This window comes from Motacilla alba, unplaced genomic scaffold (assembly GCF_015832195.1).
Source record: "Motacilla alba alba isolate MOTALB_02 unplaced genomic scaffold, Motacilla_alba_V1.0_pri HiC_scaffold_31, whole genome shotgun sequence".
NCBI lineage: Eukaryota > Metazoa > Chordata > Aves > Passeriformes > Motacillidae > Motacilla > Motacilla alba.
Window position 1 is genome coordinate 507,688 of NW_024037405.1, and position 15,095 is coordinate 522,782.

A 15,095-nucleotide genomic window follows, 5' to 3' on the forward strand; every position below is an offset into this window, starting at 1 on the left:
TATCCCCTCAATACCATGTCCTCTGGCCCAGGTGTTTATGAGGCCACTCTTGAAATGGGTCCCATTGTCCGACTGGATTCTCTCAGGAGTACCGTGTCTCCGCAGGAGTTGCTTTTCCGGGCCCAGGATGGCGTTCCAGGCAGTAGCATGAGGCACGGGGTAGGTCTCCAACCATCCGGTGGTAACTTCCACCAGGCGGTCAGCACATAGTGCTTGCCTGGGCGTGTCTGGGGCAGTGTGGTGTAGTCAATCTGCCGGGCCTCCTGATTTAATAAAAATCTGGATATTGATCCAGTACCGATATCCAGCTGTGACGGTCAAAAACTCTCTAACAGTTTAAAGTTAGAAAGGGTATATTTATTGCGACGCCGGGCAGCATAGGGGACAGCTCCCAAATACACACCACAATTTACAGGTGATTACAGAGTCCTTTTATCTATGCAAGTACTGAATACCCAAAATACCAACACATATTCATAATTTTGGTACATCCCATTCCCTGCTTCATATGGAAATTAGTTCAAAAGCTATTAAGCATGCGTAGTTTGTTCCTTGAATTGGGTCGGTGGTCCCTTTCATGGGGAGGGGTCCCAAAATGAGGAAGGAAATGCAGTCTTCCTCGTTCTGACCTTTCTACCTTTTCAATGCAAATGTGACAAATAAACCCTTGGTAGAACTCCCATTCCTTGTCTTCAATTGGTTCAAGCCCTCGTTGTGCCCGCAGCCCTCCCGACCCCTGGGGCATTGTCCCCCCATATCTCAGGTGACCGCAGAGGGGGAGCTCATCCAAATATCCTGGGAGCTCCCTCGGAGGGTACTTTTAGGGGGCCGGGGGGTTTTTGGAGCTCGAGGGACTGCAAAGCTAAGCCGCAAATGGCCTTTGGGGAGATTTTGGGGGTGTCCCAGGAGGTTGTTTTTTTTGCGGGGGAAGGCAGGAGAGGGAGAACACTGGGACACCGAAGTGTGCAGCCCAGAGAGAGGAGACCCCCAGGATTCAGCCTGGAGAGGGGAACAGCCAGGCGAGGGGGAAGCCCTGGAGCTGCCCGCAGCCTGGAGCAGAGTCAGGGGAAACGGGAGCGCTGGGAGCCCAAGAGCCCCGGCAGCGCTGAGTGGGAGCCCAGAGAGGGGGAGCCGGGGAGCCCCTGGGGCTGCGGGGAACCCCCAGCAGCAGAGAGAAGGGGGAGCCCCAGAAGGCCAAGGTGGGAAGAGCAGAGAGGGGGGACCCCAGGGATTCCTGGCACCCGAGACAGCCTGGAGAGGGTGGGGACCCCGGAGAGGAGAACCCTCAATCCACGCAGGACTCCCAGAAGTCCAAAGGGGAGAGACCAGAGAGGGGGAACTCCTGGGAAGGGTTCTTTGGGATGATCATGAGCCATTCAAGTCTTGGGGGCCTCAATCTTGGTATTTGTGAGAGGTTTTTCAGCCAAATCTTGGTGGTCTGAAGGTTTTTATGGACACAAAATGTCCGGTGACTTCTAGAGATGGGCTTGGGCAGGAGGAATCCCCAACCAAATGCTCTCACAGCGTGTTTTGCCCAAACCAGGATTTCCCATTCCCAAACCTTGGCCCAATGGAGGAGGAGAAGGCCACGAGGAGGAGGAAGATGCCTTTGGAGCCCCAGGCAGGTGAGAAGGAAATCAGTGCCCCTTTCCCCCTCTCTCCTGCTCCATCTGCCAGCCCAGCACGGCCCCAGCAGCAGAACAATCCTGTTGCTGACGCCGTCCTGCTGCGGATGCGCTGGGGGGATCTCCTTGCCCTTCCCTGCAGCACAGAGGCAAATCCCATCCTCTCCTTGTCCTTCCTCCCCCAGGGAGGCAGCTGAGGATGGAGACCAGGAAAGACAAATCCCCGCGGCAGAACCTCATGGCAGAGGCCATTTTGATCGGCTCCACGGCACAGGAATCCAAGATGGAGGAAAAGCCCCGGAGATCCCGCACGAGGAGGGGCTGCAAACGCAGATCACGGGGATCCGAGGAGGAAAGACCCACCCTGGGCCGGGGAGGCAGCTGGAGGTCGGAGCTGGGGGTCCACGAGCAGCTTCAGGATGGGGAGCAGCCCCACAAGTGTTCGGAATGCGGGAAGAGCTTCAGCAAGAGATCCTACCTGATCTATCATTGGAGAATCCACACAGGGGAACGGCCGTATGAGTGTGGGGAGTGTGGGAAGAGCTTCAGCCGGAGCTCCACCCTGTGCAACCACCAGAGGAGCCACACTGGGGAGAGGCCCTACGAGTGTGATAAATGCAGGAAGAGGTTTCAGACCAGCTCTGACCTCCTCCTGCACCAGCGAATTCACATGGAGGAGCGGCCCTTCCGCTGCCCCGACTGCGGGAAGGGCTTCAGGCGCAGCTCCACCCTCCTCATACATCGGCGCATCCACACCGGGGAGAAGCCCTATGAGTGTGGGCAGTGTGGGAAGAGCTTCTCACAGAGCTCTAACTTGACCCAACACCAACGGAAGCACCACTTAGGGAAGCCCTGAGAGTCTCCTGAGTGCAGGAAGAGCTTCCTGCACTGCTCCAGCTCCATTCCCCACGGGAGGATCCGCGCTGGATGATCCCCAGTGAGCCCTGGTGGGCAGAGCCCCAGCGATCCCTGGTGCCGGTGATCCGTGTTGGGGGCTCCACATCCTCCTGGCTCCCCGTGGCCTCGATTTTCCTTTCATTTCTCTTTGTCCCTTCAAAACACCCAAAACGGGGGTAGAAATAAAGATGTTGAAGTAAGACAGGGATGGGGACATGTGGGGGTCTTCCAGGGGATTGGGGCTATTCTGGGTTCCAGGGAGTTGAGGGCTCCTGGGAGGGACTTGGGGGTTGCTCAGGGCTTTGGGCACCCCAGGCTGAGCAGCTCCGTCTGCGCTGGGAGACCCTGGCGGAGCTTCTGGAGCAGCTGATCAAGGACCCCCTGTCCTGGAACTGCCCCCATGTCCCCCCTGTCCTGGCTCCTGCTGTCCCCTGTGCAGGATCCCCCTCTCCCTGCTGTCACTCTCCTTGCCCCTGGCCCGTTCGCATGTCACCCCACTGCTGGTCCCATCCTCTTCCCATCCCAGCATGAATCCCATTCCCAGTGTCATTCCCTATGTCTGCCTTGTGTTCTCTGGTTGCCAGTCCCATATTCCCAGTCCCTGTTCCCCTTCTCTTATTCATGGTCCCCCTCCCATTCTCATCTTTTCATTTCAGTATTCCCTGTTCTGTTCCCATATTCCCAGTCTCGTTCCTGTATTCCCATTTCTGATCCCGTTCTCATCTTCCTAATCCTCATCTCATGTTCTCTCTCCAGTTACTGTTTCCATGTTCCCTGTCCTGTTCCCACATTCCCATCTCCAGTCCCTGTCCCCATTTCTGATCCCATTCTCAGTTGGTCCCATATTCACGGTCCCATTCCAGGTCTCAGACCCATATACCTGGTGTCTCTCCCCATTCCTGGTCCTATTCCCTATTCCCTATTCCCACTCCCTGTCCGGTATTCCCTTTCTCGTATTCCCAGTCCCATTATTTCCATTTCTATATTCCCCGCCCCATTCCCATATTCCCATTCCCGGTCTCACTCCAGTATTCCTGTTTCCAGTCAATATTCCCAGTTTTCATATTCCCAGTCCCGTTTCTGATCCTGATCCCATCTTCCTAATTCCGATCCCATATTCTCGCTCTGACTGCTGTTTCCACATTCCCGGTGCCATTCCAATATTCCCATCCCCAGTCCCTCTCCGTATTCCCTGTCCCATTCCCAGTCTCTGTCCTGTATTTCCAGCCCCGCTCCCAGTTCCCTCCCAGCGCTCCCGGTCAGAGCGGCGCTGGCAGCGAGAGCGCTCCCGGTTCCTCCCCGCTGCTCTCTGTGTCTCTCCCGGTATTCTCACACGCGTTCCCAGTGCTCCCAGTATCGCCCCCAGTGCTCCCAGTATCGCCCCCAGTGCCGCGCGGGGCGGGGCCGCTTTAGAACCCCCCCAGGGCAGAGCGCGGCTGCTTTTGGCTGTCGGCACTGCCCGGGCCGGGCTGGGAGCGGAGGAGCAGCGGGAGGAAGAGGAGGAGGAGGAAAAGGAAGAGGAGCATCCAAACCACATTGGTTTCCCCCTTCCCCCGCCGCTCAGGCCGAAGCTTCCTCGGATCCGCCGGCATCCCCCCCGGAACCCGCAGGTGAGCGGGGAGGGCGAGCTCGCCCCAAATCCATCGGAGTCGGGGGATCTCCGGGAGGGTTTTTTCGCGGGGCAGGGGATGTTTGGATCTTGCAGGACCCCAAAGCCGAACCCTAAATTTCCGCTGGAGGGGTCTCTGGGCGGGTCCCACGTGGCGATCGCCCGGTATCGGCGCGCACGGGGGCGATCTCGGGTTTGGGGATGGCCGGGAGAGCCGGGGGGAACGCGGGAGCCCCGGAGCGGAGAGAGCGCCGAGGGGCGATCCCGGAGCTTGGGGATCTCCGGCTGCCTGGAGGGGCGGGAGAGGCTGGACATGAGCGAGCTCCGGGCCCCCGAGCCTGAAAGGGGCGCTGACTTCTCCAGCTGCACTTGGGCAGCGCGACCATCAAACCCAACGCACTCAGCCCTTGTTTTCCCCCCAAATCAGGATTTCCCATTCCCAAACCTTGGCCCGATGGAGGAGGAGGCCACGAGGAGGAGGAAGATGGCCTGGGAGCCCCAGGCAGGTGAGGAGGAAGTCAGTGCCCCTTTCCCCCTCTCTCCTGCTCCATCTCCCAGCCCAGCACGGCTCCCAGCTGCAGGACAACCCCACTGGGGACACCGTCCTGCTGCGGATGCGCGGGATCTCCTTGCCCTTCCCTGTGGACACAGCGGCAAATCCCATCCTCTCCTTGTCCTTCCTCCCTCAGGAAAGGAGCTGAGCATGGAGAGCAGGGAGGACAAATCCCCACAGCAGAACCTGGTGGAAGAGGCCGTTCTGAGCACCTCCACAGTGCAGGAATCCAGCGTGGAGGAAAAGCCCCGGAGATGCCTCACCAGGAGGGGCTGCAAACGCAGATCACGGGGATCTGAGGAGGAAAGACCCACCCAGGGCCGGGGAGGCGGCCAAAGCTCGGAGCTGGGGCTCCATGAGCAGCTGCAAGATGAGGAGAAGCCCCACAGGTGCTCGGGATGTGGGAAGAGCTTCAGGTGGAGATGCGCCCTGATCTGCCACATGAGAATCCACACAGGGGAACAGCCATACAAGTGTGGGGAGTGTGGGAAGAGCTTCAGGTCGAGCTCTGACCTGACCAGACACCGGAGGATCCACACAGGAGAACGGCCCTATGAGTGTGCCGAGTGTGGGAAGAGCTTCTGCATGCGTGTCGACCTGATCGGACACCAGAGGAGCCACACGGGGGAAAGGCCCTACAACTGTGGGGTGTGTGGGAAGAGCTTCAGCCATAGGTCCAACCTGGTTAACCACATGGTAATCCACACTGGGGAGAGGCCCTATGAGTGTGGGCAGTGTGGGAAGAGCTACAGAAGAAATCAGGATCTGACCATCCACCAGAGAAGCCACATAGGGGAACAGACCTACGAGTATGGGAAGAGCTTCTGCGAGCATGCTGGCCTGATCAGACACCAGAGCACACAGAGAGAGGAGAGGCCCTACGAGTGTGATCAATGCAAAAAGAGGTTTCAAACCACGTCCAGTCTCCTCAAGCACCAGCGCACTCACACAGACGAGAGGCCCTTCCGCTGCTCCGAGTGCGGGAAGGGCTTCAAGCGCAACTGCACCCTCACTGTCCACCTGAAGAGCCACACCGAGGAGAGGCCCTACGAGTGCCATAAATGCAGGAAGAGGTTTAAAACCAGCTCCGCTCTCCTCCTGCACGAACGGATTCACACGGATGAGAGGCCCTTCCGCTGCCCCGACTGTGGGAAGGGCTTCAAGCGCAACTGCACCCTCCTCAAACACCGGCGCATCCACACCAGGGAGAGGCCCTACGAGTGTCCCCAGTGTGGGAAGAGCTTCTCCCAGAGCGCTCACTTGACCAGACACCGACAGAGCCACCACTAAGGGAAGCCCTGCGAGTGCCCCGAGTGCAGGAAGAGCTTTGTGCGCTGCTCCAGCTCCATCCCCCACGGGAGGATCTGCGCTGGATGATCCCGAGCGACCCCCAGTGATCTGTGGTGCTGGTGATCCGTGTTGGGAAGACACCTGCCTGGGGGCTCCACGTCCTCCTGGTTCCCTCTGGGCACCTGCATACGTCCACAGCCCAGCATCAGAAATCCCTTGTGGAAAGCAGTTTTGTTGACTTCTGACCCCAGAAAAATCTCAATTTTTGCATCTTCTGGTGGCATCAAGGAACACTGGGTGGCCTTGGAGGTCGTCTCCAACATAACTCCATCCTTTTAATTCTCTCTGGCCAATGGGGATCTTCCACAGCTAAACGGGGACAGATTGGGGCAAACCCCTGATTTTGGAGCCAGTGAGGTGGAAACCCCTCCGAAAAAGGTTCTTCCCTCCCATCCAAGCATGTAGATGCTCTGCCAGCAGGGACACGTAAATCCTTTTGTTTTGGCCTTGAAATGAAAAGGTTTCTGTGGATCCCTTTGAGACATGGGGTTAATAATTAACTTGGGTAAGAAATCTCTTTCAGATTTTGGTGAAGTGTGCTGCCTTGAATTATTCAGTCTGTGGAGTCTATTATAATTTGCTGTGCTGACAGCTGAAAAAAACTGCCTCAAACAAGATGAAAGGAATGTGAATTTCCAAGCTAGAGGACAATAAGAGTGGCCACTTTGACCTTGAAACAAGAAGGAAACCAAAACTGAGGCTGCAGGAGAGGGATGGACAACCAGAGAGCTAATTGTAATGTGAAACTAGTAAATGAATATATGTGAACCTGTTGTGAAACCTAATGCATATGCAACAGGTTAGGGGACAAAGGGGAGGTCTGGACTCTCTGGGGGGTGCACATGCCCCTGGGTCCTCCCGCCCATTTTGGATCCTTCTCCCCCTCTTTTGCGTCCCTTCTCCCTGTTTTGTGTCTTTTCCTCCCTGTTTTGGATCCTTTCCCTGTATTTTGGGTCCTTCCCCTGTTTTGGGTCACTCCTCCCCTATTTGGGGTCCTTTCCCCCCTATTTTGGATCCTTTCCCTGTTTTCCATTGTTCCCCCAAATTTTGGACACCCTCCCCATTGACTTTGGCAAATTTTTGGGTGCATCCTGCCCTCCAACCCTCTCCCCACCCCAAAACCCCTTCACCCCCCACCCCCATCCCCACAGGGGTGTCCCCAGCTGTGTCCCCAGCCGCACCCCCACGGCACATGGACTCGGTGCTCGCCATCCTGGATACCCTCGAGTCCCCAGCCAGGGGCTGTTGATTCCCTTTTCCAGGAGATCCAGAGCTGGCCTGGCTTCCAGGGGACACCGGTGACCCCAGGGCTCAGGGTTTGGGCCTGGTGGGGTTGGTGGGAGGGGGTTTGGGCTCATCTTGGGACTGACCGTGGGTCTTGTCCACTCTGCAGTGAGGAGTGGCCCTGGCTGGGGAGTCTGGGATGGACGGGGGCAGGAGAGGTTGGACACTGGTCTGGATGGACACCAGACCATGGATCCCACTCTGGATGGACACTGCTCTGGATGGACACCAGAGCCCTGGATCCCACCTGGACACTGCTCTGGATGGACACCAGACCATGGATCCCAGTCTCGATGGACACTGCTCTGGATGGACACCAGAGCCATGGATCCCACCTGGACACTGCTCTGGATGGACACCAGAGCCCTGGATCCCACCTGGACACTGCTCTGGATGGCTCCTGGCCCTGCTGCCCCCCCACCTGGCCAGCCCCCAGCCCAGGTGACCACCAACCTGGCCACAGCCTGGCCCATCCCACTGTCCCACCAGCCCATCCCTGTAGACCCCAACCCAAAACCCCCCAAAATTAACCCAGTTCCAGAACATCAGCTCTGGGTGGTCCCTGCAGAGCAAGGGGAAACTGAGGCACAGGCTGGGGAGGTGACTTTGTGGTGATGGGAGGGGGCTTCGGGACCCACCCTGGATACCCCAAAATGAGCCCCCACCCCCCAAATTGTCACCACAGCATCCCAGTATCCCCAGCCATCACATCGGGGGGACTCCAGGAGCACTGTGACCATGCAGTCCCTTTGAGGGGTGACCCATGGTGTCCCCCCGGTGTCACCAGTGTGTCCTCAGCGGGAGCAGAGGCATCACCGCCTGGGGCAGAGGCGAAGGAGGAGGAGGAGGTGAGCGTGGGGGGAGTTCAGGGTTTCACAGCATCCTCGGGGGGTTGGAAGTGGTGGGGGAGACCCCAAAACTGCGGCCTACGTCTCTGCTGTAGGATGTGGGCCAGCCTGTTGTAGTGCGTTTTGTTTTCTTAATATGATTATTGTTTGATTTGTAATTTCCTTGTGCTGCCTTTTGGTCTCTGCCCTTTTCCCAGAAGTTCCTTTACTCCTCCTGTCAGGAAATGCCATTCTCTCCCTAAAAACTGCCTTCTCTCCAGCAATTTCTCTGTCAGTTCAGTATTTCTCTAAACTTCAGGAGTTCACTGAAACTGTCCTTTTCCCTTGGGATTCTTCATTGGTGGAGATTTGAACGCCCGCCTTGTTTGTTATCTCGCGTCCTCCTGATTTGTTGAGTTCTGTATCCTCCCCTGTGACCCTGCCCCGGTAGATAAGCTTTTGTCTGCCGTGAGATCGGGGTCCTGGAGAAGCCAAGGGGAGCTGTAACATCGAATAAAATGACGCCAGGACCCGTGCCCGCTGCGTTTGTTTTCGCGCTGTGCCCTCCCTGGCAGCGGGGGATCAGCGGAGAGAGAGGGGCTGTGGCTGCCCGTCACCATCTAGCCGGGACAAGCTACACCACCCCTCTCTCCTTGGGGCGCTGGTGGCAAACTGGCGGGTGCTGGTGACAAAAAGCGCAGGTGCCACTTCGGGGGTGGCACAGAGAGGGGGTCCGGTGGTGCCACCAAGCCCCCCTCGCTGAGGGGATGGCAAAGGGGGGATCAGAGGGGTCTCCAGGGTGTGGGGGAGGGAGGGGAAGCGCGGCAGGGGCACGAAAGAAACAACTCTGGTCCTGCCTGCGCCCCAAACACGGGGGTGGCGGGGCACCTGTCCCCCTGTCACCGTGCCACCATGTCACCTTGTCCCTGGCATGGGTAGGGACTGCGAGGGGCTGGCCCGGGTCCCCACTGGGTGGGGATCCCCTAGGTGGGTCAGAGAACCCAAATAAATTGGGACCCTTGGAATGGGGACCCAAAAAATTGGGACACCTGGATGGTTAGATTTGGAACCCCAAATATTGGGGACCCCTAAGGAGGGGATGCCAGGTTGGGAATGCCAACCCCACCACGCCCAAATCCAGCCCCTGGAGTCCCCAGAGTGACTCCCCCCATCCCTACCCCCCATCCAGCAACCCCAATCCAGCCCCAAAATTACTCCCTCCATCCCACCATCCCCAAATCCAGTACCAGGACCCCCCACAATCACTCTCCCCATCTCCCCACCCTCTCAAATCTGCCCCCTGAACCCCCAAACTCCACTCCTGCCCTCCCTCCCCAGCTGATGGAGGTTGAAGCCCCCCTGGCTTCCCCTGAGCCCCCCCCTGCCCTACTGGAGACCTACAAGTGTTGCACTGCAACTGCTGCCACCCCCAGAGGGGACCCCGAAAGGGGCGGGGGGTCTCAGGGAGCCAGCACTGGGCACGGCTGCAGGGCTGGCCCCATGCGTGGCCTGTCACTGTCACACTGCCACACCCACTGGATTGCCACCTCATGGACACGTATCCCCTGGCACCGTCACGGTCATGGTGGCACCTCCATGGCCATGTGACCCTTAGTGTCACCACAGCCATGGTGGCACCGCCATTGCCAAGTGTCCCCTGGTGTCACCATACCCATGGTGGCACTGCCATGGCCAGGTGTGCCTTGCTGTCACCACACGCATGGAGGCACCGCCATGGCCAGGTGTGCCCTGGTGTCACCACACCCATGGTGGCACCTCCATGGCCAGGTGTGCCCCTTAGTGTCACCACACCCACGGTGGCACCTCCATGGCTGCCTGTCCTCTGGTGTCATGACACCCACAGTGGCATCTCCATAGCCACCTGTACCCTGGTGTCACCACACCCATGGTGGCACTTCCATTGCCACCTGTGCCCCATCCTGGCACCCCTGGTGGCATGACCAGGCCACCTGTCCCCTATCACTGCCACGCCCCCCATGGGTGACAGGGGCACGGGAGGCACCCGCAGCCTGTTCTGTCTGCTCCCATGGCTGGGGAAGTCACGGCCCCTGCCGAGGTCCCCCTTACAAGCAGCCAGCAAGGAAGGGCATGGAATTGTTACCGTGGCTCCCACCCCTCTGCCCAGTGATCCTCAGGCTCGCTGTCAGAGTCCAAGCAGTCACTGTCCTCCTCCTCAGAGGAGGGAGGTCTTTTGGGAGAGGAGCAGTGCTTCTGGCTAACCGGTGCAGCCCGGTGTCGTGGGCTGCTGGCAGCCAAGGTGGCGCCTTCTGGTCACCTCCATGGCCGCCTCCGGTTCCGGTGGCACGGGAACTGGAAGTGTCACAGCTGCTATGGGTTGAACTTGAAGCGGACGGGGTGGAAACCACAAGGGGAGGGCCCGGGCCCATGTTGGGAAGGGTGGTACTGATGGAAAGGGGGCATCCCAACGCGGGGGTGACCATTGACGTGATGGGTGGAGGGGAACGCATTGCAGGAGAGGAGCCCGATGATGTAGGAGCAAGAACAGAAAAAGGAGAAGGAGGGTCCTGGGCACCATTTTGCGGTGGTAAGGCACAATTTGGTGCCACTTGTCCTAAGATGGTGGGTCTCCTGACGAACCTGGCGTCATCTTGGCTAATAAAACTGGACAGGAGAACTGGGTAAGGGAGCATGGGAAGGAGGGTTAGTGTGAGGGCTCACCCCCAGGTTGGGGTGACCCCGAAAGGTAGAAAAGTTTCTTCTCCAACCAATGCCGTCAAAGAAAGACTCGGGAGTCTTCAGCCGTCCGTCTCAAGGTTGTTTATTATATGTTATCGAAAAGATTTTTCTCCTGAAGTGCCAAGGTCCACTCAGCAGGTCAGCCAAAGGCACACTGCCCTCCCACGGGGCTGGTCTTGTCTTTTATACTATATGCTACGTGTTTGATATTTACAGTTTTTCCCCAATACCTATCACCTATATTGAACAGTGACCTTCTACTCTGAACCAAACTGTGAAAGCCGTCCTCACCCTGAACATGGAGGTTAGGAAGAAGAAAGAAGAACAGCAGGGCACACCCAAATCCCTCCGTCTTGGAACTCCTGACCCTCCTGTACAAAACCCAGACCCCCCTGTGCAGTCGCGAAAAATTTTTCCCTTCACCTCGTGATTATTTCTACTATATTACCTAAACCTGTGTGACTTGTAGTTCTCCATGTAAGGCTGGTAAATTATTCCATGGGTCAGGTTCAAAGCCACAGGAGTTTCTGGCTGCATGCCAGGGTCTCCAATGCTCCTGACCGGGGCCCGGAACATCCGGGAATGTCCGAGGGATGTCCTGGGTTCCGATATCTAGTGTTGGGACGGATGAAAGTTTGACAAGAAAGTCTCACAGATAGCTGTGCTCGGCAGAAAGATTTTTGAATGTGGAATCTGAAGAAGGAATAGAGATGAAAGCAAGTTTTGATATAGAAGGAAAGAATTGCTGAGCCAGTCTTACTGGATAACTAAGAAGGCAATGGGTATGTTAGTTAGAGGGGGTTTCTATGGCTTAGAGCAGAGGATAAACCCGCCTCAAACAAGATGTTTTTACCAAGCAAAAAGATTCCACAGGCAAACAAGCCTGCCGATGTTGCAAGTAGAAAAAAGGCCTCCAAATTTTCCTCTGCAAGAAAACTGAAAAACAACTTCTCGCTTAAACTGTAATGTACAAACTTTTAGTGAGTGGAGAATGGTAGCATGAATATGGTAATTATAGTAGTTAAGATAGGCTATAGGTAAGAGTAATAGTATAGATTGGTTCTTCTGTATGAAGATGCTCAGCAAAGAAAAGTATGTGATGCATTGTAACCAAAATTAAAGGGTCTTCAGGCTCGTCTGCAGCTGGAGCTGACAGCTGTAGGCACAGGCTCTGTCGCCCACGACCCTGGACTCCTGTAGCGTATTGGATGTAATAAACCACATTATGCAGAGTCTCCTGGAGTCCCACATCCCTCATTACAGCTCTTAGAAACAGTTTTAGACAAAGATATAAGAAAAGGTAATTCTAGGAAAGATATAGACACAAATGAAATGTTGACTAATGTGATATTTATCTAAATGTCTTAAAGACTGGGCAACTCCCTGAAGCTCAAAGCATGAAACCGGTCAATTGAGAGGCCCTTGAATGACCAGAGAGCATCTGGAGGAGGAATCTGGGAGAAATGGGAAGTACATAGATCCAGCTGGTCTAATGGAGAGATGTCCTTAGACAAGTCCATTTAAATGGGAGAGCTGGAAACACCAGAAAGAAAAAGGAGATGAAATAATAGACAGAATCCTGGTGACTCAGGTAGAGGGGAAGATCAGTATTTCTTCTCCTGCCATCAGTAGAAGAATTTAGTAGATCCAGGAAATTTCTGTCCCTGGTGGGAAAACTTTGCCATTTCTTAAAAATACTCCTGTGACCTGGTTGGTGAAGACGAGCTTGTATATTATGAAATGTACAAGTATTTTCCTTTCCTGTCTGCCCATGAACGGGCAGCGCCAAGGGCCTCTCCCCAGCCCAGCCCAGCTCCCTGCAAGCTCTGCCAGCTGCCCTGAGCTCTGGGCAGCGCCAAGGGCCTCTCCCCAGCCCAGCCCAGCCGGCTCTGGCCCCACAGCTCTGCTCAGCCCAGGCTGCTCTGGGCGCCTCTGAAGGGCTCAGCAGCAGCTGGAGCTCAGGGAGGACTCAGCCCCACCCATGGGGGAGCTCCCGCGGGGTCAGGAGCCCCGTGGGGAGGGAAAAGGGGTGACACCGCAATGCAGAGTGTCACACATTCTTGGGGATGACACACACGGCCCCTTGGGTCCCCCACCGCCACCTTCTCCCGCAGCTCCAGGAGGATGAACCCCAGCATGGAGCCCCTGGCAGCATCTTGTGGGGGCAGGGTCTGATGGTGACCCTGGGTCTGAATCCCCAGCTCTGGGGGTCTGGAGGGGTCACATCTGCCCTATACCCCCCTCCCTAGCCCCACAGCCACTCCCAGACACCTCAAATCACCCTACAGCTCCTGGCTAGCCCCCCCCAGCCACTCCCTGCAACAGAAATGGCCCCAAGACCCATCAAAACCCCTTCCCATCTCCCCCAAGACCCACTCAAATTCTCTCCAAGCCACACAGAACTCCAAAACTACCCCATAGACTACTCCAAAAGTCCCCCAAACCTGCTCCCAGCACCACAAATGGCCCCAAGTGCCACAAAAGCCCCTCCCAGTCCCCCCAGGATGCCCCAGATCCCCTTTAATCCCCCATGGCACTGATGCCTTTGGATTTTAGCTTTTGTATTTTTCTTACATGTGTAATCCTGCAATTCTTCAGTGTATAACTCTAAGCTCCATGTAGAGTGTTCACTACTGCTTTCCCATTTTGGTTAGACAAAAGAATTCCTCCCCAGGCCTGGGAATCAAGGACACCTCACTGTCTCGGGCTCAAAACAAAAGTGAGGTCTGGGGGGAGCAAACTTGGGGTAAATTACTTCCTTACCTGAGGCTGTAATAGGGAGATTAAGCCCCAATATACAAATGGAGCAAACCTATAAAAGCATGAAAACCCGTGACCCGTTGTCCATTTTTGGGTGTAGCCCCTAAGGGGAATTTTTCTGCCTGAGTTGTATCTGAAGGCCCTTTTTAACTGCTTTTTATCCCATAATTTTGTCTGGCCTCTCATTTCAGGTAGTTCTGAAAAGGCATCAGCACAGAGCAGAAGAGGTTGGTGGACAGGAACATCCACAGCCAGGAGAAGGTCAGGCACTTCAGGGGTAATTGTCTGTCTGGGACAGACAGCCAGAATTCCTCGAGAGCAGGCAGGCTCAGGTGGACACATTCTGCTGGCACAACTACAACATCGTGGACTCAATATGCCTGGCCTGGGTGGCCTCACAACATCCAAATCCTCCTGCATATTTCTCTGAACCAACCCCAAATTCACACCCAAATCCTGGGAAAATGGAGAGGCTTTAGATATTTTTGTTTATTTTATTTATTTTTGGCCCTATTATGGGTGTTTTCACGGGATAAAGATGGAGATTATTTAGGTTGGAAAAGACCTCCAAGGATCATCCAGTGGTGCTCAGCGCCACCAGAAGAAACAATTGGACAGGCCAGGTGAGACTTTTTTAGGGTGTTGTGCTAGTTTGAAAGCAAACTAGTGGGAGATCAGAAGTACAATTTAATAAGAAAATTAGGATCGAGGCAATGATACAGAAACACTGGCTTAAACTGAGAGAGTCAGGATACAACGCGACACCCTGTTGGTCAGGGTGGTGTAGCAGCCTGCCTGCATGGTGGCTGCAGTCCTGTTGAAGGGATAGATGTGGTTCTGCTGAAGCAGTGATCCTGTAGAAGGGTCCGGTCTTCCTAGGAAAGGCCAGAGGTGCTTCTGTAGCTCTTGTCCTCTGGGAATCCAGCAGGCAAGGTGCTCGTGGTGCTGCAAGCCTCAGATAACACCCAGGTCGGAATGCTTGGTTCCTCCCCATGGGCGGAGCATCTCACAATGGGAGGATGTAATTTTATCAGTCCTGCAGTGAGGCTTGATGGCCCATTAACAGCAGATAGCCCCTGGAGGGAGTTACTAGGGGGGAGTCATGGAAGAGATAAAGAACGCTGCCCCGCCTGTTTATAGCAGTTTATGAAGATGGTGGTGGAAAACATGCTTTTGGTTGCATCTTACATTGCATCCTGAAACAGCGGGGCAATCCCTGCTCAGGGGGGTGAACACCACCGCCCTTACCCAAACTGGCTCAGGGGTAAAATCCCCACACACAGGGCATAGTGCCACATCTGCCCCTCCCCAGGAGAGGTCTCTCTCCCTGTCACTCTCTTGCTCTCCCCCCCTTTTCTCTCTCTTTCCATCTCTCTCTCTCTACCTCACATTTACGGTTCAATAAAATCCACATCGGATTTGGTCTCTTTAGCACCTTTATTGGGGCAGAGGCATCTCTCTCACAATTTTAT

General features: G+C 55.7%; 1 protein-coding gene and 1 pseudogene across 1 annotated transcript; one reads left to right on the plus strand and one right to left on the minus strand.

The window, feature by feature from the left end:
- Positions 1-15,095, minus strand: part of LOC119696514 — a 72,730-nt pseudogene that overhangs the window by 12,230 nt on the left and 45,405 nt on the right.
- On the plus strand, positions 4,597-6,867 carry LOC119696498 (zinc finger and SCAN domain-containing protein 2-like). Its single transcript, XM_038126245.1, has 2 exons — positions 4,597-4,637; positions 4,821-6,867. The coding sequence occupies exons 1-2, from the start codon at positions 4,616-4,618 to the stop codon at positions 5,972-5,974; spliced, it is 1,176 nt and encodes a 391-aa protein (XP_037982173.1). The 5' UTR covers positions 4,597-4,615; the 3' UTR covers positions 5,975-6,867.

Bases quoted from the DNA above. Each gene is read 5' to 3' on its own strand.
- LOC119696498 (XM_038126245.1), top strand. From the start codon at position 4,616: ATGGCCTGGGAGCCCCAGGCAG. The intron at 4,638-4,820 runs GTGAGGAGGAAG...TTCCTCCCTCAG, and splicing joins GGCCTGGGAGCCCCAGGCAG to GAAAGGAGCTGAGCATGGAG.